Source organism: Balearica regulorum, chromosome 5, assembly GCF_011004875.1.
Source record: "Balearica regulorum gibbericeps isolate bBalReg1 chromosome 5, bBalReg1.pri, whole genome shotgun sequence".
Lineage (NCBI taxonomy): Eukaryota > Metazoa > Chordata > Aves > Gruiformes > Gruidae > Balearica > Balearica regulorum.
The window spans coordinates 14,396,724-14,422,166 of NC_046188.1; the positions used below are offsets into that span (position 1 = coordinate 14,396,724).

General features: G+C 40.6%; 1 protein-coding gene across 1 annotated transcript in view; it reads left to right on the forward strand.

Moving 5' to 3' along the window:
- The first annotated feature begins 174 nt into the window (after window positions 1–174).
- Window positions 175–25,443, forward strand: part of SETD3 (SET domain containing 3, actin N3(tau)-histidine methyltransferase) — a 64,139-nt gene continuing 38,870 nt past the window's right edge. Inside the window, exons 1-2 of the mRNA XM_075753583.1 lie at window positions 175–309; window positions 24,748–24,857. Coding sequence (XP_075609698.1) covers window positions 24,755–24,857 — 103 coding nt within the window. The 5' untranslated portion in view covers window positions 175–309; window positions 24,748–24,754. The remainder of the gene's footprint in view (window positions 310–24,747; window positions 24,858–25,443) is intronic.

Here is a 25,443-nt window from a genome sequence, read left to right on the forward strand (position 1 = left end):
AGCTGAAGACACGGGTTAAAGCTCAGCCAATGGGGGAGCGGCCATGCCCTTTTTTAAGACCGGTAGCGAAGGCGAAGGGGTGTTCGTTGGGGATTGGCCATCGTGGGCCTCAGAGGGGGTGGGGCCTTCCGGCTGTACACGACTGGGCCAATGGCGGCAGCGGGGCGAGGGGGCGGGGCCAGGGGGCGTGCGGGGCCGGGGCGAGCTCGGCCGCCGTCTCCCCACCCGTGGGCAGCGGCGTCCGGCGCGAGGGGCTCGGGCTCCGCGCCGCTCCCAGCAGGCGAGGCAGGAGCTGCCGCCGCACGGGAGGTAAGGCGGGGCCTCGCCCCCGGCCCTCTTTCCCGCCTGAGCCGGTTGCCCCTCGGCCAAGCCCCCCCCCCCACCCCCGCCGGGGGCCCTTCCCCTCAGCCCTCCCGGGGGTCTCGCCCCGCCGCGGCCGGCCTCGCTTCCCGCGGGAGGCGCCACTCTTTCCGGACACCCCCTCCCCCACCGCCGCGGGGCGCGCCCCGCGGGCCCGGGCCTCTCCACCGCCGCCTCCTTACCCCCGCGCCGCCGGCCCCGGCCTCCTCCCCCGCCTGGCGGCCGCGGCGAACCGGGCGGCCGTTACCCCACGCGCGGGGCGCCCACGCGCCACGCCCCTCCGCGTGCGGGGCTGCGCCCGCCCAGCACCGCCCCGCCCCTTTCCCCCGGGGAGCCGCGGCCTCCGTCCCGCTGGCGGGGGGAGCGGGGGGCCGGCGCTCTGGCTCCCAGTCGCCGTGGCGGTTCTCTCTCCCACTGACTCGCCGGAGGCGGTTGGCGTGCGCGCTTCGGCCCACCGCCGGCTCGTTGTGCTGCTCCGCCGTGGGTGGGTCGCTCTCGGTTCAGCCCGGTCTGCGCGGGTTTAAAGCGAACGAGGCGGTGACATTCGCGTCTTCACGCTCGTTTCCCTTGTCCCACTCTCTCCCCCCCCCCCCCCCCCCCCCCGAGAGGCCGATCGGAGAAACCAGAGTAAAACAAATGGCTTAAAACTGCTTTCCCCGTGATGTAATTCCTTTTTTTGTGTGACACATTTTGAATAGTCCCTACTCCTACTCCTTCAGCGTTCCAGAGAGCCTCCCGCACCTCCGGCTCTCGGGGTCTGGCTCAGGAGCGTTTCTGCTGGTATGTGGCTCCTCAGAGTCCTCCCCGGCAGGAAAAGAGGACTTGGGTTTCTTCCCTCTTCTCACCCAGTCTGCAACCTGCTTTAGCAAAGGGATTAAACCTTTGGAGGAAAAAGGGTGGGTTTTAAAATTAGAATAAATCATTTAAACTGTTTATGTACAGGGGTGTTACTCCTGAAACAGCCTAGGTGTCTCAACCTCCCCCCGTTACTACAGCAGCTGTTGAGGTGGAACTTCTTGTGAACCCTTCCTCATCTTCCTTCTTACCCAGCAACACTTGCTTGGAGTTGCTTAAAATGAGGCTATGCTTGCATTTGTCTTTAATTCTTAGCAACTTCCTAAATTTTTGTTTTAAGTGGCATTTGGGTTTTTGCCTAAAAGCGGTAATTAGCTGTCAGGACAAGCGCAGTTCTTCATTTGAGAAGTTGTCCCTCACAGGTTAGTTCAAAGTTGGTCTTCTCCCGAGCCTTGATATCTGCTCTTTTGGATGGACTTGTCCTTGGAAGCTAAGCTTTTGCTCATGAGATAAAATTGAAAGCAAATTGCCTTTGTCCCTTCGAAGAGAAGGTAACATAAGCACCTGTCTCTTCAGGTTGTTCTGTGAATGTTGCTACTAATGTTAGCTTAATGTCTCACAAGTGTTTACTGCTTTCTGTTGTTGTGAGCTTGTAACTGTAAAGTGAAACATAGTATTTTGTAGGTGAGTAAACAGCTGTAGCATTCTGCGTGTCTGGTATCTGGTTCCTAGTATAAAATAGTAAACCAGTGTACAAGTTGTTGGAGAGAACAGTGTGATGGGCACTAAGGCGGAGGTGTTTCCAGATATTTTTGCTCAGTCAAGTAATTTAATATGGTAGAGGTTCAGGCATGCCAGCTTGCGCTTTAATAGAGCTTTCAGTTATGTTTAGCAAGCTGGATTGAAGTATATGTTGAAGTAGAGATGAAAATACTTCTATGGCATGGTGTGCCTAGAAATAGACTTGGGGTCTTGGGGGAAGAAATGCCATAAACCCTGAAATCATTTGTAATATGTATGCTACTCTTCCCGGTTAGACATGGCCTGACCTGAACACTGAAGTCAGAGCTGAGTCTTGAAATAAACTTCTAATTTCAATATTGTACATAATTAAAAAATAAATCACATAACGTCCCTCTGCATAAAAGGTGTATATCTTAATGATATTTTTATTGCAATAAATATAATAAACTTGGGTATATCTAATGTATCACATACTTTATCATAGTGGTGCTGATTATACAGTTAAGCTGACGTATTGGGCAGTTTTCAGCAAATGAGTATTTTAGAGGTTGCTCTTTGAAATAAAGTGGCAGTTTGAGGGTGTTGGAGATCTCAGGAAAACTGTATCTTTGCTACCAGAATGTGTTCAGTGCTGGTTAAGGCCATGTCACCATGCCCAGGGTCTGGAGGCCTGTGTTATTGTGTTGACTCTGTGCTAATGACTGAAATCAGTGTCACTTGCTTCATTCTCAATTAGGAGTTATGTTTTATAAAGTGAGGTTAATATTTTCTAAAGGAAGAGCATGTTTAGAAACATGCAAAGAAAAACAGTACATTAGGGTTTTTTTAATTCTGCTCAGAAGGAGTTTGGGGAAAAAAGTCTGTGGGAGTCTTCAGAGGAGCTAAAAACTCAAGCAAAGAAATGAAATTACGAAAGTAGGTTGGCAAAATGGTAGAGTTTAATGGTCCATTTATTGTTTCTTTTCTGCAAAGAATAAATATTTTTTTTCTTTTCTAGCCAAATAGTTGTCTGAGGAGCTGGTTCAAAAGAAGCAAGGGGGTTATTAATCATCAAGAAAGACTTGTTTCGTGTGGGGCAGCTAGTAAACTATCTTCCCTAGAAGATCGTACCATAAAAATGCCCCATTAGTGTTGTCTGGCTTTAGTTGTGTGTATTTGGAGCTACACTTTGAAAAGGTTTGTGTTGTAGTAATCAAAAGGCAAGTTCCGTGCCCAAGAGTGTTCTAACATTGCTTTGTATTCTTGCTCTTGCCCTTCCTCTGCTGTAACCTTCTTTGCTCCCTTTTTCTGTTTTTAGCTACTCTGCCCTACATTGGCTCTTGCCTGCATGTCTTCCACCAAATGACTATTCCAGTTGCTCCACCTATCCCTGTCTGTCCTTTACCACTTCCCATACTGTTCAGTAAGTCTACTAATGCTGTTTCTTTCTCTGAAATAAGGAAGAATTAGCACCAAAGTCTTGCATTTCAGTTCTGGGATCTGTTACCAGGCTAGAGCAACAGACCTGTCAGCTGCAGGGAGGATTCCACCTGTCTTTCTAGCCTGGGCTGAAGCATGTTGAGATGTGAATGACTGTGCTTGAGATCAGTTTTATCTCCAGTGAGTACATGCAAACTGGTGTTTACATGCTCTGAAGCTGGCCACATCTAAGTAATACATAAGGCAGACATAAAGCAAAAGGCATGTTTCTGAGACTGTAGCTGCTAATATCCTATTAGGAATCAAAATAGAATATAACTTCTAATTTGAGATTTCTGTTACTTTTCAGGAGGATTTTTTGAGGCCAAAGTTAAAGGCCGTTAAATGTTACGGTATGACAGATTAGTACCTACTTCCTGTTTTGTTTTATTCTTGGATATCTTCCCAATATCTCTGAAGGAATTGGCTGACCTGTCCTGGAAGTGCCTGAACAGCAGTGCTTAAACCACTGTGGTTTTCAGCCAGTGTTTTAATGTAGGTCAAAATTATCTTTGTAGCTGAAGATCGACTGTAAACTGCATCAGTTCTAATAAGTTGCTTTTGAGTTGTTTCTGTTAAGTGTGAGCAACCTGCACTGAAAGGAGGAGAGTCCATCTCTGAGGCTCGTGTGTTAGCAGTCTGATTCTAACCTTTCACATGTGGATCAGTTTTTAGGTTTTGCTTTTTATGTGTATTTGTCTGTATTTTAAGATATGATCTACAGTGATGGAATTATGCAGCTCTCAATAAAATAAGTCTCTTACATTGCAAATACTGCCTGTATTTCTTAGGAAGTAGTTAATAGAAATAGAATCTTCCTTTGTCTTTAATGCTTTATATAGTACTAGCACCCAAAGCTTTCACACTTTATTGTTTTAGTGGAGTGGGAAGAGGATGTGATGTGTGGGTTTCCCCTTCCATGGAACTTTGTGTTGATGGTCTGGTACCTACCATATACTGGGTCTTGCTCAGTGTGCCCACACTGGTGATAATTTAAGGGAATATGAGTTACTTTGTGGGGAGGGGATGGTGGCAACCAAGCATGAGGTGCAGGCTGTTTCCTGCCCCTGACAGGCCTTCTGGAGAGTTGGATTAATTGTCTTTGGGCCACTCTTGGAATCATTTGGTTATCTTGATGACAGAATTTACAGGTGTAGCCACATAACTGCTTCAGGTACTGAGAGAAAGAGCTTTTGGGTTTAAGAACTTCTGTATTGAAATATTTCTGACAGGAACTTCCGAAAGATTTAGTTTTGCAGATTTGCTTCTACATAATTGAAGTGAACAGTGTCTTAGCATCTGCAATTATGTAATTTGTGAACCTGTATGTATACTCTGTCCCATTGTCCAGATCATCAGTGTAGATGGTAAATGGTGTTGGTCCAAGTATTAATTCCTGTTGTACACCACTGGGACTGGCCTCCAGCTGGACTTCATACTGTTCATCACAACTTTTTGAACCGAGTAGTACAGCCAGTTTTCAGTCCACCTCACTGCCCCCTTATTTAGTTGATACTTCATCAGCTTGTCCATGCAGATGTGATGGTAGACATTGTCAAAAGCCTTACTAAAGTAGACATGAACAGCATCCACTGCTCTCCCATCAAGGTTAAAGGTTGGTCAGGCATGACTTCCTCTTCATAAATCCATGCAGACTATTCCAAATCACCTTGCCCTTCATGTGTCTGGGAATGGCTTCCAAGTTTACTTGCTTCAACAGCTTCCCTCCACTCAGTACTGGTGAGGTTGCATCTGGAATACTGTGTCCAGTTCTAGGCTCCCCAGTACAAGAGAGATGGATCTGCTGGAAAGAGTCCAGTGAAGAGTCACTAAGATCATTAAGGGACTTTCCTCATATGAAGAAAGGTTGAGAGAGCTGGGACTGTTTAGCCTAGAGAAAAGAAGGCTCACTGGGATCTCCTCAGTGTGTATAAATACCTGAAGTGAAGATGCAAAGAAGGGCAGAGCCAGGCTCTTCTAAGTGGTGCCCGGTGACAGGACAAGAAGCAATAGGCATAAACTGAAATAGAGGAGGTTCCCTCTGAACATCAGGAAATGCTTTTTTACTGTGAAGGTGACTGAGCACTGGCTAGTGACTGAGTCTCCATTCTTTGAGATATTCAAAAGCCATCTGGATGTGGCCCTGCTTGAGCAGGGGGGTTGGACAAGTTGACCTCCAGTGGTCCCTTCTAATGTGAGATTCTGAAAGGTTTGGGTTTGTTGTTTGTTTGTTTAATTTGCTTAAATGTTTCTTTTCCTGGTCCTCTTTCACTGAGGATAAGTCTTCTTTATGCCAGGTCTCAGGGCCTGGGATTCCTGAAGGCAGGTCTTCTCAGTGAAGAAGGCATAGAGTACCGAAGTCTGTTTTCTATGTCCTTTGTTACCAGGTCCCCTGCCCCATTCGGCAGCAGGCTCGTACCTTGCCTAGTCTTATCTTCCTTTAGCTGCTGATGCACCTGTAGAAGCCATTCTTACCTTCTTGTGTACTTCTGTCCCTTGACAGATTCAACTCAAGTAGGCTTTGGCCTTCCTGACCTTATCCCTGCATGCTCAACAGTGTCTTGCTTCCTCTTGTGTCACCTGGCCCTGCTTCCACCTCTTCTGTTTCTTTGAGTTTTGTCAGGAATGTCTTGTTCATTCATGCAGGCCTCCTGCCACGTTTGCTTAATGTTCTGCTCATAGGGATGGAGAATTCCTCAGCTTGTAGGAAGTGATCATTGGAAGTCTCACCTCTTTACAGATCTTAAAAATGATGGAGTAGCAGAATAGCTTGCTTTCCATACTTCAGTTTTCAATTGCGTGCTCTTAGGAGAGGTGGAAGTAGTAGGCCACTAGAGCATATTTTGTGAAACTAAGAACAGATGTCCAAGTTAGCAAATACTGAGTTATCCTCTTGCATAAAATGTCTGGTTCTGGAAAGCTATGTAAGATTTGTTGGAGTATTTGATAGCACTTTTTAATGTAAATACAACAGACTGTGATTTATTATTTTGAAAACTGTCTCCTAAAGGTGAAGGTGTTCTGTTTAGCTATATGGATAATTTTTTTACGTTTTTAATACCTGCATAGGTAGCATTTCAGTGTTTGTCAAAATGGTTCTGTTTTACTGCTTTGATAGACACTACACCTTATTCTGGTTTTAAAATTACTTTTCCAGACTTTCACTGGGATGTAGTGAGTTGTTGCCAATATGCTCTTCCATTGACTATTGATGGAACAGAATTGAGGTTGATATCAGTGTTCCCAAACTTGGGCTTCTAAATTCTTCAAAACCTGTGATAAAATGTTCAGATCTTCGTCTTTGCTGATGCCCTGCACCTATGTACAGGTTAATTTATTAAGTTCTACCAACTGAACCCTTGATACAAAAGAATTTCTTCAATGCATCTGCATAGGCTGGTTTTTGTTGAATAAGTTACTAGGAAATAGCTACTGGTGTGTATCTAAAAGCCTGTGACTCGTTTGTCCAGTTTTTAGGGTTTTTTTACATAAACAGAACTGACTTTTCAAAATACATTCACAACCTTCTGAGTCAAGGCTCCATTGCCTTGCACAGGCTGTGGCATCTGGTTGTCTATGAGCTTCCAGGTGGCATGGCTAGAGCTGCTAGGATTCAGAACCTGATGAGACCAATACATTTCAACAGTCTTTTTGTGGTACTCCATTGCTAACATCTGTAAGCCAGCAGTACTTTTATAACTGCTGCTGCTCAGTGTGGAGGGTAATACTGCCTGGGTTTGGATATTCCTGGTATGTCTTAATGTTTGGAAGCTGTATATGTGTCTATGATCTTGTAACTGGATAATCTTTTTTCTTTTTTGTTTTTTTGGAAGCTGCCTTCTCCAAATAAAGTGAGTCTCAGCAGGAAGCTGAGCTGTGTATGGATGAATTTCTTTCCTCAAGGAACTTTGTGTGCTGGAATAGTATTTTTAGACTTGCAGAAAGTAGCAAAGATCAGCTGGTGACGAAGGAAAAATGGCTGTCTACTTTGGGTGACCAGCAACAACATTTAATCTTCCACTTTGCTAAGCAGAGTTGCATTGATAGCCTATTAATATATTAACTCTCCTTAAAATAGAGAAGCATCCATTCCCTCTGGAGTATGCTGCACCTGATTCTGTCAGTCAGAAGTAAGTAAAATGGGTGTCGTCAGGCCAATTTGAGAGGCTTTGTGTGCTGATACGGTGAAGAAGCTGATATAACTGTACAAGCTTAGGGTTGCAGAAAATTACCGTTGGGTTTTCATGTTGTCGTCAGATTCAGATTGGTTTCTGTTCTCTGCCCCTTTTCCTAAGAGTCAGCATTCAAATAGTTATTTCTCACTTTGTTCCCAGCTGATGCTTGGGAATAATAGTGAGCTCTATAAGGGTTCATGAAATTACAATTTTTGCATTTCTCAATGCTCTATTAAAAATAGAATTCCTGCTTTCAAGAAAATGACAGATAATGTTGTGATTTCCTTCTGTCACTGTGGGATGCCTGGCTTTTACAGCCTGTTTCTCTGACTTATTAAATCTTTGAATTGATGCCTGAATATAAAAAACTGTCCCATTGCATTTTTAGTTTGGGCATTCAGAAGACTAAAATGAAACGATAGCCTAATGCATTAAATGCTCACTTTATTTTGTGGTGTATTGTAGTTGGTCCCTTCAAGTGGTTTGGAGGTATAGCGCTGAGTTTCATATAATGATATGAACAGCAAAAAACTTTGTAGACTCTAGTAAATGGAGGTCATAGTCTTAAAGGTACAGTGTATGCCTAATTTGAAGGTGGAAAGTTAGTGTAGTGATGCAGCTTTAATTTGTTTTACTGGGGGGTTTCTGTTGTACTTGAAGAAAGCAAAATTCTGTGCAACTTTGAGGAACATGTTATCTTCTGTAAGGAAACTTTATCTTTTCTAGAAAACTCTCAGAAATGCCAGATCCAGTTAATAACAAAAAGCTGGCTTGAGCACATTTCTGCAGATTTCTACCCTGACAGTATGCGACAAGTTGGCCTAAGGCATAGGACATGAGCAGTCTAGTTTTGGAAAGTACTGCTGCTCCCAGAATGCATTTTTCTTTGCTGGAGAGACATTTACCAATATCACCTGCAGCAAGATGTCAGGAGTGGCTTCTCTATGATGATAGTCACAGTGTTCATATTCAGTTCTGTCCTTTGTGTACCATAAGGAAGGATTGGTTAGAACGGAAGTTACCTCTGTCTAGAAATTTGTCAGACTAGTAGATAGTGGTTCTATTTGTGGAAGCAGGAAGCTCAGCTACAAGAACTAGGAAGCAGAATATTAACAGTAGCAGCCACTCTGTCAGGAGTCATGCTGCTGCTTTTTCCCTTGTTCTTGAGATTATATTACGCAGCAAGAAATTTTCGTTCTGGGCTAATGGACATAAATTTCATCTTACAAGAGTTTCAGATGTGGCTTACTGGTGAATGCAATAGCCGGTTTACAGTCCCTTACTGCAGAAGAAGAAACGACTGTGTTCCTGTTGAAGGAGATAGGGCTGTAGCTGTGGCAGCAGGCTTTAAAGCTGCTGCTTGAGCTGTGCCTCCTTGCTGTGGCAGGTCTAAGATGAGATTGAAAGATGCTGGATCTCTAGAGCCTGGGACTGCTGAAAGTCCAAACCACTGGAATCTGAGGCAAGTGGATTATGCTGGCTGTGCAGGAATGGCATAGCTGCAGGAAAATAGGAATGCAGGTAGTTAGAAATAAGAACGTTGAAGTCTCAGTTTGGAGGGGTCAGACCCAAGAGATACCTGGGGTTTATAGGGGAACTATAGAAATGGTTGCAGCTCCTTATCTGAACGCTTTGGAAGATTGTTTGTAGGGTCTGGTCAGCCTTGCCCTTAGTTTTGATGCATGGTCCCCTGAGGGTTAGGCAGGTATGTCAATGACATGACCAGTGGCTTGCATGGAAATACGGCAGGGTAGAAAACCTGATTTTCAGCAGGCATGTTAATAATGTGTTAGTATACTTGAGACAGTTCTCTTGTGAAAAGATGGTGTTCAATCTTTCTATCTTAAAATAGAGAAGAGGACTTTGTTCAGAAAGTGGTATGGTCATCCTGGACGTGTTCTGGGACTGGAGAGTGCGATATGTTTACTCTGTAATGGGTGTGCTAAAATAAATGTTCAAAATATTTCTGCTTCAGTCTGTTTTGTCACCTGAAAACATACAAAATAAATGTGCTACCAAGCAGTTCTACCGTAGTTATTCTGAATTGTGAGGATTAAAATTTCTGTGAAGCTGATGGTAGTTTACAGTGCCATTTTGCTCATTATTTTATCAAACATTTGAAAACTTAGGGGTGAAACCAAGTAATACTTATTATTGCTGCATCTTTCTTGTACCTAACAGCCCAGTAAATGCTTGTGTTAAAAGCTTTCTTATTTCAAACGACTGCAGTGTTAGTAGTTTGAGTAAACATGGAGGAGACTAGGGGATCAAATTGCCAACTATGAATTCCAGAAGACAAAAAGGGGCTTGGAGGAACCTGCTCCTTCACTTTCAAGGTCTACAATAAAAAGATCAAGAAAAGTCAGTATTTCACCTGAAACTTCTAGTCATACTATATAGAATAGTCACTGTTTTAACTACTAGGGAGTGGCCTTAAGGCAAGTGGGTTTGGAAGACTTTACAACTGTTATTAAGCCCTCAGTTACGTCACTTATCAGGCATTCATTGAATAAGCTTCTTAAATATATTTTTTTTACCAATACACATAGCACTTAAATATTGTCAGAAGTTCCTTTCTGAACTGTCAAAATAATATTTTGGGATTTAGAAATGCTAAGTGCTTGGTCTGCTACAGGTGTTTTCAAGGACATTAAAATTACAGTATCTTGAGGTGTAATCATAACTGGGCTTGAGGGCTCTGATCTCTTCAGTGAAAGTTCCCCAGCAAAAAAGCCCCTAAGCATTAGCACCTGCTGTGGGGCTGGTCTGTGATAATTTTATTAGGAAGGTTTTTTCTTTGAGCTATTAAGAAAAATTGGAGATGCTCTTTTTATCGCTTGCATTGCAGTAAATCTGTGCTCTGCTACAACTTATATTTTGGCAACCATTGTACTACCTTACCATATAACAAAGAGCTCAGTTTTCCTCAAAGTTTACATGGATACATATAGATTACATGATAGTAATGCTGATTCCAAGAATGACTAGTGATTTTTTTTTTATATATATACATCTACCTGATGTCATTCCACACCCAGAGCAGGAAAGCAGGCAGGTATACTATCTGGGTGTGAAAAAGTGCAGCATGCTCTCACAGAGGTGGAGTGCCATTCCAAACTTCTTTTTTCCTCCTTGCTACCGTGACCTCAATCCTTTTTCCAAACGAGCTGTCTGGTGTCTTTCAGAATTGTACGAGGCACATGATACCATTTAACAGCAAGCACATTACCTAGCATAGATATTCCCACATGTCCTGAAAACGTGAAGGAACGCAAATATCCACTGCAATTCTCTATACTGTTATCTTTTCCTTGTCCACACTAGTTTGTACTGCGGTTTCTGGCCACAGCCTAGAAGTCCTTGGCATTGATTATGCATTGAAGAGGCACTTCTGTACCATTCGGCTGCGTTTTGTTCTTTGTGGTCTGATGGTGATCCTAAGCATTGCTGGTCTGGGTGAACTGCCAGCAGTACCATCTCTGAGCACACCTTTAGGGACTCAATGTGCTGTGGGCAGAAGCTTGATGGAACAGCTGTGCTTCACTCTTAGCTAGAGAAAAATACAGCAGTTATTTTAAAACTGCTTACATTCTCTTCTGTAAGGACAGGGTATTCCAGGAAACAACACAAAACTGTAGCTGAATTCAGATATTTATAACTTCAAGCACAATTTAATTGTGCACACTGGGTAGTGTCAATTCAGTGTCCAAATATAGGTCCTTAAGCCTTTTTGGTTCCAGCAGTGATAGTGAAACATTCAGCCAATTTAAGTTGTAACAAGACATGAATGCATAATGAAACTCATTTTGAAGGCAAGAATCACATATGCTGCCACATAGTATAGAACAGGTCTTAAAGCTTAGTTATCATCTTTCTATCTATCTAGTTATCATCTTTCCTTCCTCCTTTTTGTTAGAGATGTTTGCAAGATGTTTTTTGTCACTTAATGTAAGTATTGCAAGGACTGTGTGGGTAGGAAGCCCTTTTGAATGAAAGGGACGTGGCGTATCTGATGTACGGTTACATCTGCATCGCCTAGCTGCTTGGAAGAGAAACTTCGACATGTGGATTAGTTACATTAGACGGGCCGAGGGACAGTGGTGATTGCTTTTATAGGATCTGCTGCCTGTGCCGTGTTTGGAGATGTGGGTTGTCAGTATGATGGCCCTACATAATTATCTGATTGGATAGGAGCAGCCTAGCAGGCAATAGTAAATCATTTTGGAGTTGCAACGTGTGTAGAAAGCAGAGGGTAGGCAAAGACGTTAAGACAAAAAATAAACAGAGCTGATAGAATTTTTCAGTGCATAAAAATAATCATGGGCCCAATTGCTACTAGGTTGCTTGAGGGCATTCCACTTAGGTGGAATTATTGTTGCAATTAAACAGTAGTCCTTGGCATTAAGCATCTTCAGCTTTAAATCTCTTCCTTGGCGACAGTCCAGTTAATTGGAATATATGTTATTGGCTAGTTTTGTGTTATTTATGCCATTGACTATAATGCAATTAAAAAAGGACTTGGGGGGGGGGGAAATCTATGCAGTGATACCCAAGAAATTTTTTCTGCTGTTCAGCCAGGCTCAATTTCTTCTGCTTTAGCTGTTACATGAAGCAGATGCAGTAGTATATAATGATATACATCTAATATGCATCCAATCTTTTCTGTGCATCTTAGAGAATTTACATACATGATACAGTATTGGATGCTACACACACGCTTTTTGTTTTCTCAGTAATGCATGGAGGAATAGGTTAACTTCTTGTTAGAAGTTTTTCCTCCCCTTTAAAGAGGTGCTGCCTCTTTTTTTGGTGGTTAACATTATGATGATTCTTGGTGACTAAGAAGCAGTTGCCATGAGGGCTGACCCATGTGAAATGTACCTTTTGGGTTGACAAACCAATTCCCATTGAAATGATGTGTGCTTAAATACTGTTACCCTAAAGTTTTTAATTGCATGCAAGGCTTTGTCAAAATTTCAAAGCACGTCAGCTATCTTGAATGGGGACTGAACTTCTGCTCTTAGTTGTTGACTTTGTGGCAATGTAATGGGTGTTGTAATGTTTAACATAGCATTGCTGAATTTTAACTCTTACTCATGCCTTCATAGTCATCAGCAGTAACTGATTTTCTTACTGTTGTCACTTAGTCTGTCTCTAAGCAAAATACTGGAAATGGTGATAAAAGGGCCTGGTTCTTGATCACATAAGTCATCACTGATATTAAGGTTTACATAAAGTAGTTTTAGTCACTATCGTGTATATACCCTGTGAAGTACACTGTGAGCACGCTAGCATGGGTCGAGAAGTCATTGCCTGAAATGGTGTACTAAAGTGATTTTGAGCATTGTCAGCGCGTTGCAATGGGAAGTAAAACAGTTGTGTTAAGCCATCACAGGAGCTAGTTTGGAAATTTATGGAATTTTTGGATCTTTACAAATCAGTTTACAGGCAAAGGTGGCACATAGTTACTAGTTCATGCCTTAGCATATGAACATTTGAAATTAAATGTTGTATAGTATGTTATTTCCTGATGTATGTGTACAGGATAATAGGTAAAACTAAAGTAACTCTCTAACTATAAGCCTTGCATAGCTATGACATACTGGTTAATAAAGATTTGGGGCAGTATTAACATTCTGTATTTATGGTTTTACAGTTTGGGGAAGTTTTCTTACGTGAGAGCTGGAAGCATAGCTCTTGACAGCAACTCATTCCTTTTGTAGACCAAACCTTTTTAAAGTTTATTGTATATGTTGAGGGGGTTGCTTGTGGGATTACACAGTCATAGCAAACAACTCTTCCAGCATAAAACATGTAAGCAGTGTTCTCACAAATAATCAAAATGTATTTTACATCTGAGTTTATTGAAACATGAGTCAATCATGTGACTGTCTTATGCCTTAGTAAACAGCCCAGCTGTAGAAATAAGTACAAGTAGGACCTTGCTGAAAAACAGATGCTTTGCATGAACTGGATTTTTCTGTATAAGTGCAAAAGCACAAACGTTATCTCACAATGTTTTGTGATGTACGTAGTTGACATTAACTGTTTTTAAAGTAGTGACAAATGCTTATACTGTAACTGTACTCAAACCCATCCTGTAGGAAGAGAAATAAAGCGTTCATTTGGATGCATTAAGAATATAGGCTTTTTTTTTCCACTAAGTTCTTTTCATTAGTGAAAACTTGAGAAACATTTTCAATATCGGTCCTTCTTCCTTCTTTTTTTTCCCCCTCTGGTTGTTTTTGCTCATTCAGTGTTTAAGAATTTATTCTTAATCAGTTAATTTTAGATTATTGTACTTTTGATATGATACTGTGCCTGCTTTAAGGAACAGTGAAGCTTACAACTGCTAGCTTGGTAGATTTCTTGAAGAAAATAGATCTCTGGGAGAAGCAAGTAGCCCGGAGAGTGGAGAAAGAGGTAAAAAGTACCTACATTGTGAATGGGATAAAACCATATGCTAACTGATTGTGAAAGAAAAGGTGTGGGGAGGAATACCTGAATCAAAAAACATGAGGCTTGCAGAGAGCTTATCTCAGGAGGACTATTCTTGTTAAAAAGTGATGCGGATAACCTATTTCATTTGCTTTACCTGAGACAGGAAGCATGTGAAGTCCCATTGCAAATGGGCCACGTGGCTAAATCAGGTCTTTGAAAGGGAACTAAAACTGAAATTCTGTATGAAGTAGGAGAAGCTGACCTGGGTAATTTCACAACCTTATAAAGAAGGGAAGCTTACTACATTGCAGGTTGGACTGCCAGAAGCTGGGTGAACATACTGGAAAGAAATCCCTCTGTCCTTCTTTTCCTGTAGCTGAGTACCTGCTCTTGGTTGCTATCACTGTTACTTTTCCTCTGGTAAAAGACAGGGTGGGGGAGAAGAGAAATAAAGATGACTAAAATAAGGATGAAAATTGTAGACTTTAAAAAGAAGGGAGATCAGAGCAACTTCTGTTCTCCCTGTTCCTCCAGGAGATGGTAGATGCTGTTCAGTGCTGTTCTTTATAGAGACAAGAAGATATTAGGGGATATGGTAAGTCTTTTTTTAATGAAGACAACCAAGGAAGATGCCCTGTGACTTTATGGGGTCTTGAATCTGGGGAGCAGACACTAGGAAAGAAAGGAGGAATGGTAAGCAGAATCTCATAAGATGGAAATGGAAGAAAACTGCAGTGTGTAACCAAAATGTGTGTGTGCCAGGATCTCCTCCTTCCTGCAGAACATGCCTTTCTGGGGCTGTAGGCTGCTGCTGGAGACTGCATTCTTGACATGATGATCATATGAAAAAAACTCTAAACATGGCAGTCCTTATGTTCTACTTCATATAGGAGAGAGTTTATAGTTTCTTAACTAGCAGGAAGGAACTGCATTTGAGAGTGCAGGTTCTTCTGTGAGAGAAGGGCCTAGGGCACTCTGTATTAGTTGGGCTATGCATTGGACTGATTCCACTTACAACATTTTGCCACAAGGATGCAAGTGTATCAAAGCTAGCTCTTAAAGAAGGAAATAATGAGGTTATGGCTAAGGGAGTTCTTGGAAAACATAAATTTACATTTTATATTAAGTGGAATGCAATCCTAAGTTGGAATAGCATGGACTTTTCTATCATTAAATGTGTCAATGTTTTCTGTAGGTTATTTTTGTCAACATTATCATCAGTGTTATGACAATACTTCAGATCCTGTTTAAAAACAAAAAAGCTACCTTGTTATAAGCACTCTATAATCACAGGAGGTCCCACTTCCAAAAGAGTTACAACTTACAAGAACAACAGAAACGTCCTGGAGAAGAAAGGTGCACAAACAGTGTGCTGCAATGACATCCTATTTCATAGAGCTTTTGGGGCAAGTTTATAGAGGAAATGAAGAAAAGGAAGAAAAAGGAAAGGGCAGTGGTGGGAGAGGAGAAATAATAGCAAGAAGAGAAGGGGTGGAGTACAGCAAAGGTGAGAGATTGAGAGCTGGGGGAAAGGGATTGAATCAGTAACTAATTAGTCATTTATTTGGTGGGAACATCTAGATTAATATCTTAGGAGTGATGAGAGTGTTAATGTGGTTTCCAAGTGACATGATGTAGGTGGTTTTCACAAGTAAACATAGTGTTCATTGTAGATGTATAAGCTGAATTTTTCTTAAAGATTGCAGATCTCTTCCTCCACCCACACTGTTCTTACACTTCTTGATTTCATGCTTTCTGTTTGCTATGAAATGTATTTATCTTTTTACCTGCAATCATAAGATTCAAGTTTAGGAGAAAAAAAACCAACTTGATCAGTGGAAGCAAAAGATCACATTCCCCATAAACCTCGTCATATCAAGTGTAAAATTGTGTTCTCCTACGTACAGATTGGAGAACTCCTGTCAATTGCCTATAAGCATTAAGCTTGTCCCTTAAGACCCTGGCAACTCAACATATGTTGATACAAGAGATGATATACTTTCCTCTCTGAAGTAGAGGGGAAAATGACTTAGTTTAGGCAATCAACTAGAGAAAAAAAAAATCGCAGGCCTGGTTTGTGTACATCCTACTCATCTGTCCTCTCTCGGTGCAGCCAAGGAACATATCCCACAACCACCTACTATACTCACCTCTCCATGCTCTTTGCATGGCTTGAGAATTCCCTCGTCTTCTCCTTGTCTGCCCTCATCAACCTATGTCTGTCCTTCTAATACTGATTCTAGATCTGCACCCCTCACCTTCTGTGCTAGTATATGCCAAGATGATGCGTGGGGCAGGAACTATTATGTAATGAGAACATAATATAATTAGCATCTACAAGGATCTGAATACAATGTTAAGATGCAGCATTGGAAATATACTGGGTCCTTGAAACAAAGTTAAACTTGAAGGTATAACTCATGCTGTGGAAATTCCTAACTTGGTTGTTATTGTAAAAGCTCCACAAATTTTTGAGCAGTTGATTTACTACTCTGTAAAGTAAAAAGTTATATCTGAAGCAAATAAGGCTTATGGGATCATGTCAGTTCTGTCTGCTAGTCAGTTCTTCCTGCTTCACCCATTATCTTGTTGGACGTTTTCAAACGACAAACTGGAAGAACTCAAACATAAGTTGGTCTGCTTGCTAGAGTAAAAGCTGAGTTAATCATAGTTTCTCTGCTTGGCCAGTTTGTTAGTCAGTCAACACATGTGCTGATGTTTTTGCCCAACATATGCAGATATATCAAAACTTGCAAAAGAAGATGTTGGTAAGGTCATGTAGGCAGGGAACTGAAAGCAATGTGGAGTCCCAGAAGAGATGAGGAGGGTGACTGAGAGCACTGCAGGAATTCTGGGACCATTGGAAAAGGCGTGTATAAAAAAGGGAGATGCACACCCAGAAGAAATCAGACTTCACATATTCTGCATCATGTAGGATAAATTCTTTTAAACTAACACAGTTAAAATCAATATGGTGTTTGTTTAGGACAGTGATTATATTCACAGTGTTGTAACAAAGGTTGAAGTTTGTATTTTAACCCAATGAATGAGAAGTAGGTATCTTTATAGTTCCTTAGGATGGATTTTTTTTTCTATCAAGCTTAACTGCAGCTCTATGTGGTGCTGCAATTAACTTCTTGGTGGTCATGTGAATGTGAAAAGTTGAGGGGATTTGTTAATGATTAAATGGATTATTTTTCTGCAGTATTGTTTGGGAAAATCCATATTTTAACATCCAAGCTTGGCATTGCTTCCATATGGAAATGTGGTCCTGTGATGTGGTCAAGTTCTCTAATACCATAAGTAACAGCTTTCTTAAATAAAATGTTTAAGCAGTCATGTTTTTTTCATTAAAAAAGCAAACACACACACTTGGTAGCAATTCTTTAGTACTTCTTTTGGGGTTTTTGTATAGACTTCTCATGGTTAACTTCTGTTAGGTGAACATGCTCACTTTTGAAAAGCTGTAAGTCAAGGGGAGGCATATTTTACAGCTCATGAAAATATTATTTGTGTGTGATGTGGAAACAAGTTCAAAGTCTGACACAACACAACGGCTCTTTGATAGCAGTATTAGAGGGGGGAGATGGATCATTTACACCCCTCTCTGCCAGTTTTGGCATGATTCTTTTTGCCAAGCCAGCTGATAAACTATATTTGGAAATGTGACTGTGTTGTGTGTTACCAAGCTTATTCATCATTGCTGTCAGCATACTCTCTATTTGCAGAATGCTTTCAGGATTTTTCAACAATGTTCATTTAAAAGGAAAAATGGCATAGTATTTAAAAAATATTTACCAGAAGACAACCAGAAAAGCAAACTTTAAAAAAACCCAAACCAACAACAACAAAAACCAAACCACTTTTCCACTGAAATATGTATGGCTGCTGCTTCAGATATGTATAAAGCCTGCAGTTCATCTCAGTCCTGAAGGGTTTTTTGTTTTGTTTTTCTCTGCATGTCCTGCAGTTATATTTTATATTGCTGCTTCTGTTGTCATGCATGTACTGGCTAACAGCCTGTCCTTTCATTGCTGTGCTGAGAAGCAGGATCATACTTTATTTCTTTCTAAACAATAATTTTAGTCACTTACAAAAAAAAAAAAGCTTCATATCTGAAATTTTATTTTGAATTTAAAAATACTTTTTCTGAAGTTACAAATCTTTTTGGAATTTAAGTGATTTCTGTAGAATTTAAATCTAACTCTAAAATCTGTTTCATGAACTGTAATTTTATTAATGTAATTTTAATTACAAAATTTAGTTTCATAAAGGAACCACACTAACACTCTCCGTACTTGGTCTCATGTTATCAATATAACTCATCGTTTGTTGGTTAAATATGGCAGGGAGCATTGCTCAACTAAACTGTTTTTTGCTAAGTGTGAAATGATATTATATGTTGTGTGTTAATTTTCAGAAATTTGGAAAAACTTTCATAATCTATTTTTGTATTATGTATTATATATTATATAAAATATATTATGTGATACTTTTTTATACTAGGCTGCTCTGCTAGATTGGTATTTACAATATGTTTTCTGGACAACCATGTATAGTAGCAATTCCTTTCTAATTACGACTTTTACTAAACATTACACGTCAGATGCATTAGATTTTAAATAGTTATATCTGTTTCATGTAACTGAGCAGTGAATGGATATATGTAGAAAGTGGAGACCTATTTTTCTGATTGGGAATTAGATTAAAAAGTATAGTTTTGATTAAGACAGATGATTTCTTAAAAGGAAATACTTCCATAACAAGGTATCTCAAGATACTAGTCTGCTGGTTTTGCTTTTTTGTGTGAGATAGACTTGCTGATTTAATCATGCATGCAGAATATTTTCTCTATAGAAATTCTGATGACTAAGAAGCAAGAGTTTAGACAAGATACATGCATCAAAGGAGAAAGCGAAGATACAGAGCTTATTTCATGTTCAAATACTGGTACCATCCTACTGAAAAAATGCATTTCTGATTAGAGTGCCATCAGTCTTACGAGTTGTGTTCACTAAACTTGTTTTTTCTTATGGTATCTTTGCTGCATGTCATTTGAGCAGTAGGAGCTGAGACAGATCTTGTATTAGCCTTGAACTTCTAACTTGTGTAGAGTAGATTTCAGCTAGAGATTATTTTTTTGGCCTCTAAAACAATATTCACCTATGATAGTTATACAAATACTTAATGTTCAAATTTTCCTTTTCATCATGTTTGGGAAGCTGAAGTTCATGTAATTTATCGGCTTTATCTTTAGACATAACTCTTGGCAATGTTTTCACTGCAAAAGTAGATTCTCACTACTAACATGTTTCATACAGGGAAAAATTCATAATGTAGTGCCAATTGTATACCGTATTCATACAGCTTCATCTATTGGTGTATTGTTCTGATTGCATGGTGGCACTTTTCATGTCTCCATGTATAATATGTGCACAGTTGTCTTTAGGTTTTTTCTTATAAAGTCTACTGATGGATGTTTTTATTCCAAGCAGATCCTTCCCCTAAATACAACTTTAAAAAAAAAGCAAAAAAAAAAAAAAAATCCTGCAGTATTTTGGTAGTTGTGAATACAGAACATTTACTTAGACTGCTTTGCCTCAATTTATTGGTCAATAAACATACTTTGTTCTTAGAAATGAGAAACCAAAGTCCTTCAAAATAATTTCAGTTGATCAACTTATTTATCTTAATATTTAAGAGCATTTTTATTGATATAAACTATATGTCATCATAATTTATAACTTGTAACATGGAATGCACTGTGTGAGTGCTTTAATTTTCTGGTGATTCTAAAGATGCAGGGGACTGTGCTTCGAGTGAATGCAGGAAACTATTTGCATGAATCGACACAGAACTGCATTGTTCTTGCCCTGAAGATTTTGGACTCTGCCCCAAACCTGTTGTTGAATCCATTACAGACACATCTGACTTGATTTCTCTTAAGAGTAGAAGGGTCTAAAATAAATGAAACAGGATGGCATATCATAGAACCACAGAATGGTTTGGGTTGGAAGGGACCTCAAGGATCATCTAGTTCCAACCCCCCTGCTGCAGGCAGGGACACCCTCCACCAGACCACATTGCCCAAAGCCCCATCCAACCTGGCCTTGAACACTTCCAGGGATGGGGCATCCACAACCTCTCTGGGCAACCTGTTCCAGTGCCTCACCACTCTCACAGTAAAGAATTACTTCCTAACATCTAATCTAAATCGACCCTCCTTCAGCTTAAACCCATTACCCCTTGTCCTGTCACTACACTCCCTGATAAACAGTCCCTCACCATCTTTCCTGTAGGTCCCTTCAGGTACTGGAAGGCCACAATTAGATCTCCCCGGAGCCTTCTCTTCTCCAGGCTGAACAACCCCAACTCTCGCAGCCTGTCCTCGCAGGAGAGGGGAACACTCAAGTGAATAGGTGATGTGCAAATAAATTCTTTGTGAAGGTGGCCTCTTTGTACAAAGAGCTCTGTTTATCTTTAGAGATATGAGAACATTACTAAAAAAAAAAAAAAAAGAAAAAGTGTATAATGGGAAGACAGTGAAAATAAATTTTTCTAAGTTCTTTTTTGGTGGTATTGTTCTTCTGTGGCTTTGTCTTACACTGTATTATGGCAGGTTGGCTGTTTATATTGATCCTATTTCTAATTGGTACTATTATAAATTAGCATGAATCTCATAATGAGTGTTACTCCCTGCTTCGTATGAGCTGAAAAATGTTATAAAATCTCATATCAAATGTAATTGCTTGCGGCAGAGCAATGTCTTTCTAGAGGATGTCCAGTGTTCATTTACAAACCTCAAGGGATGTGACCAGCCAGTGTGATCTCCACATTAAATCTGTGGGATGTCTCCTTACTGCCTGCACATGAGGGCTTTTCATGGTAGAAACTGTATTGGGAAAGTCAGTTATGTGACTCAAGGGGGACTGGTAAAATTAAGCAGCACAGATAGGTTGTTTGAGCCTCTGATACCTGCTTGGAGAGTGCTAAAATCAGGGACGGGGAGTTTATGCCCCAAGACTTCAGTCTCCAAGTACTCAGGGATAGTCTTGTTCCTTGCACTGTGCTTAGTGTTGGAATATGAAATTTGGTTTGGTTTGTTTGCTTTCCTTTTTGAAAATATCTTATAGTTTTGCCTTAGATTTTTTCCCTTTTGTTATGAGGTGTCATCTTTTCAGTCAGTTTTGAGCTCCTTTAATTTTGAGTTAATAAGTTAACAATGTTAACCTTGACTTGCTTCCTGATCACTTAAAGTTACTATTTAAAATAAGCCTTGGGCCTGGCAGTTTCTTGTTCACTCTAATCTTAATGGAAAATGAAAACAGCCAGATTATGTACCTTTTCCACTAGATTTTTTTTTTTTAAACCTATAGCATTTGTATTTAACTGATCTGCCGTATACAGTTACTGAACATATGGATTGTGATTGGTTCAGCCTTGCTCAGTGTGGAGAAGCAGATTTTCAGCTGCTGGTTGATACATTCCAGTATTAATACCAGCTGCCAAAGAACAAAATTTTTTGATAACGTATGAGAGGAAACATTTCATTTTGGGTAAGCTAGCTACACTGACCAAGGATAAAAGGATCCCTTTTATATTTAGAGTGCTCAGAACACCTGGAATCCAAAGTACGTCTTCTGTACAGTGATTTTTAGCATTTTTATGGATTTTACTATACAGTGTTTGATAACTTAAAGATGCTATGTCTGAGGTGATCTTGACGACTCAGGCAGCTGAAATCTTTCAGATGTCCAAAGTTACTTGAATGTGTCTGACTCCCCTCTGGCTGTGAAGTAACTGGACATATAATCTTCTGTACTATACAGGAAGATAGTGTATACCATATAGGCTATATAGGCTGCCCATGTAGAGGTGAATACATCAATTGAAGTAATATGTAGAATCATAGAAAAATGTAGATGGGAAGGGACCTCTGGAGACTGAGAGGCTCAATTTTCTGCTTTAACTTCAAAGTTAAATCAGGTTCCTTAGGGCCTTGCCAAGTCAAATTTTTAAATTCTGCAAGGTTGCTTGGAGATGCTGTTAAATCTCCATCCTGTTCCAGTGCTTAACCACCCTCATGGCGAGGAGTTTCCTTATATCTATTTGGAATTTCCCTTGCAGCATCATATGACTGTTGCCTGTCAACCTTTTGCTATACTTGCCTGAGAAGGATCTGTCTCCAGCCTTCATATAACTCCCCGTTATGCAGGTGAAGGCAGCAGTGGGCTCCTTTTCTTCTCCAGACTGAACAAACCCAAGTCCCTCATCATGTCTTTCATCTCCTGTGTCAGCTGTTTCGCTATTTTAATGGCCTCTGCACGTTTTCCGGTTTGCCAGTACCTCCTGTGCTGCATGGCCCAAAACTGTGCAGTACTCTAAAGGTGGCCTCACCAGTGCCAAGGAGAAGGGAATAATTACTTCCCTTGTTGTTTATGCTCTTGCTTATGCAGCTCAAACTGTGGTTAGTTTTCATCACTTTAAGGGTGCACTGCTGGCTTATTTTCAGCTTGCTTTCTGCTAGAGTTTCCAAGTCCTTTTCTGCAGAGCTGCTGCCTGTCCAGTCTGTAGCTCTAATGCTGTATAGGGTTTTTTCCTTCCCAAATGCAGGACAATTTACATTTGTCTTTGTTTAACTTTATAAAGTTCCTCTTGGCCACTTCCTCCAGTTTGTTGAGGTTCCTCTGAATGGTGGCCCTGTCCTCCAACATGTTGACTACTTTCCCTTTCATCTGTAAATTTGCTGAAGATGCTTTCTGTCCTAGCATCCAAATCCGATGAAGATGCTGCCCAGTATTGACCATTGAGGAATATTGTCTAACCAGTTGGCGGTTAGACTTACAGTTATTGACCACAACTCTTTGAACTTCATGGTCCAAGGAATTTTTTTTGTCCACCTTGTTGTCCAGCTATTCAGTTTGTCTCCTCAGTTTGACAACAAGAACGCTATGGAAGATAGTGTTAAAAGCCTTGCTTAAGGCAAAGCAACTGGCAACCACTGATTTTCCTTGGTCCACAGAGCCACGTATTTCTTCAGAAGGCAGTTGGGTTGGTTGTACACAGTTTGCCTTTAGAAGTCTGTTGTCTGATACTGGTCGCATTCATGTCCATTGTGCCTGGAAATAGCTTCCCTTTAGGACTCTACATTTTGTACAGCAAATGAGGTGAGACTAACTACTATCTAGTTCCCTGGATGCTCTATCCTTTCCTGCCCCCACTTGCTTTTCTGTTGGGGTTTGTTTGTAAGTTACCTGTTACCTGCCACAGGCAATCACCGTGACTTTTCAAAGATGATAGCCAGCAGCCTTCCAGTGACATCAGCTAGCTTTCTCAGTACCTTGATATTTCCCATCTGTCCCTATGTAGTTGTGTAGGTCTGGCTTACCTAGTCTTTTAACTTGATAGCTCCCCTCCCTTAAACTTTGCTACTAGATGCAGAAACCTGGGAAGCCTGATAGCAGACCTTGCTGGTAAAGACCATGCCCAAAGTGTTGGGTACCTCAACTTTTTCTGTACCTTTCACTGGGTTGCTTGAATTAGACTTTCCCCAATCTGTCTTCTGCTGTAGAAGCATTTCTTTTTGCCTTTCACATCCCTCTTCAACATCAACTGCAGACAAGCTTTGTCCTCCCTAATTCACTCTCCACACTTCAGACAGTGCATCTATATTCTCTGGTTGCCTGTCCCCGCTTCCACTTTACATGTGTTTCTGTTTTGTTTGAGCTTGGTCAGTGATGAGTCTCATGTACAGTCAGCTGGCCTCCTGCTGATATTCCTGCATGTTGGGAAGGCTGGGTTTTGTGCACAGAGAAGAGAATTCAGGAAGATGACTGGCTGTCATGGGCTCCTTTGTAGCTTCCCAGGGCATTCTGGTTACCATTCCCTGAGCAAGCCCCAGCTCTAGTGTTGTGAGTCCAATCTTGAGTCTGTGTCTTTCTTTCCTTTCTTTCCTCAAGATCTTACACTACTGTTTCACAGTTACTGCATCCAGGGCTGTTGGCCGTCATATGCATGAGCAGTTCTTCCTTATTCATGAGTACCGGATCCCGTGCAACCCCTCCCCTAGAAGCCTGTTCAGTGCCAGCATCAAAAATTGCTCCCAGTGCATGTGAGTGATTCCCTGGATATTTCACACTCTGTTGTGCTGCCCTTCCAGTAGATGTGTGATTTAAGTCCTCCCTGGGAACAAGGGGCTCTGAATATTGGAACCTAGGATGATGTTCCATTTATTGTGGTAACTAAAAATAAGTTTTCCTTAACTAGTTGTCTCGAACAGCAAGAAGCTGCTGCAAAGATATACATATGATATTTGTATTTTATTTTTAAATGGAATACTTAATTTTCTATTAATTTTGAATTACAACTTCAGTGCAGTCACAAATACTAATTCAGCTGATGTCCGCAGTGCAGCTGATGAGGTAAAATAACCTAGTTTGATATAGCATGGATACTTTGGTTTCCATAATACTTGTTCACAACTAATGAATTTGCAAGTGATCTGAATTATTTATTTTTTACTCCCTAAGATTTCTAGTTTCTAATTACCCTGAGGTAATTAATGTGCAACTACATGAAATATTGCTTCAGATTGCAATGTATGGTTGTCTTACATTCAGGTCGTGCAAATAATACTTGCATGTATTTATGTGTCAGAAACAACTCCTCATCCTCTTTCTTTTAAGTGACTAATAAGCAAAGATCTTGTCTATTCATCATTATTGTATTTTGTTTCTTAGTCATTGGTGACAGTGTGCTGCTTAATCTATTGTAGTTGGAAGATGGGGAAGAAGAGCCGAGTAAAAACTCAGAAGTCAGGTACAGGAGCCACAGCGACAGTATCTCCAAAGGAAATGTTGAATCTGATTAGTGAGTTACTGCAAAGTAAGTTTCATTTTTATGCCTCTCTGGGAAAAGGGATGATGTGCACACCACTCAAAAACAATCTCTTGTTGAAGCCAGTGAATTCTATTCATTTCTGTAAGTGACCAAGCTTGCTATTTCAGCCTGCATAAGATAGTACAATATGTATCTCAGAGTATCTATCGCTGTTAGTATATACCATTATTGGCTTATTTATATGCATGTGTATTGGACATACCATGTTTCTGGCAGCTTTTGTCTTTACGTCTCAACACAAGCGTAAATACTGGGTGAGACTAGATTAAAAAAAACCTACTCTGGATAACAACATTGAAGCTTTGTCAAAAATGTTTTTCTTGTAAACCTCAAGAATTGCACTGTTTCTGTTTATCATTTGAACAGTACTTTGAACTGCTATCAGAGTAGAGAAATTAACTGTGGAAAGCAGCATTAACAGTCAGTTCAAGTACACTGGTATTTTTGTTGCTTAAGTAAAAATTTTTTTGTTGTTGCTGTTTGGAAACTTTTTGTAGTGCTTAATTTTGTGTATAGACCAAAGGTTGTTTCACTTGTTGAGGAACTTGGAACTCATCCATTATTTCTAGTA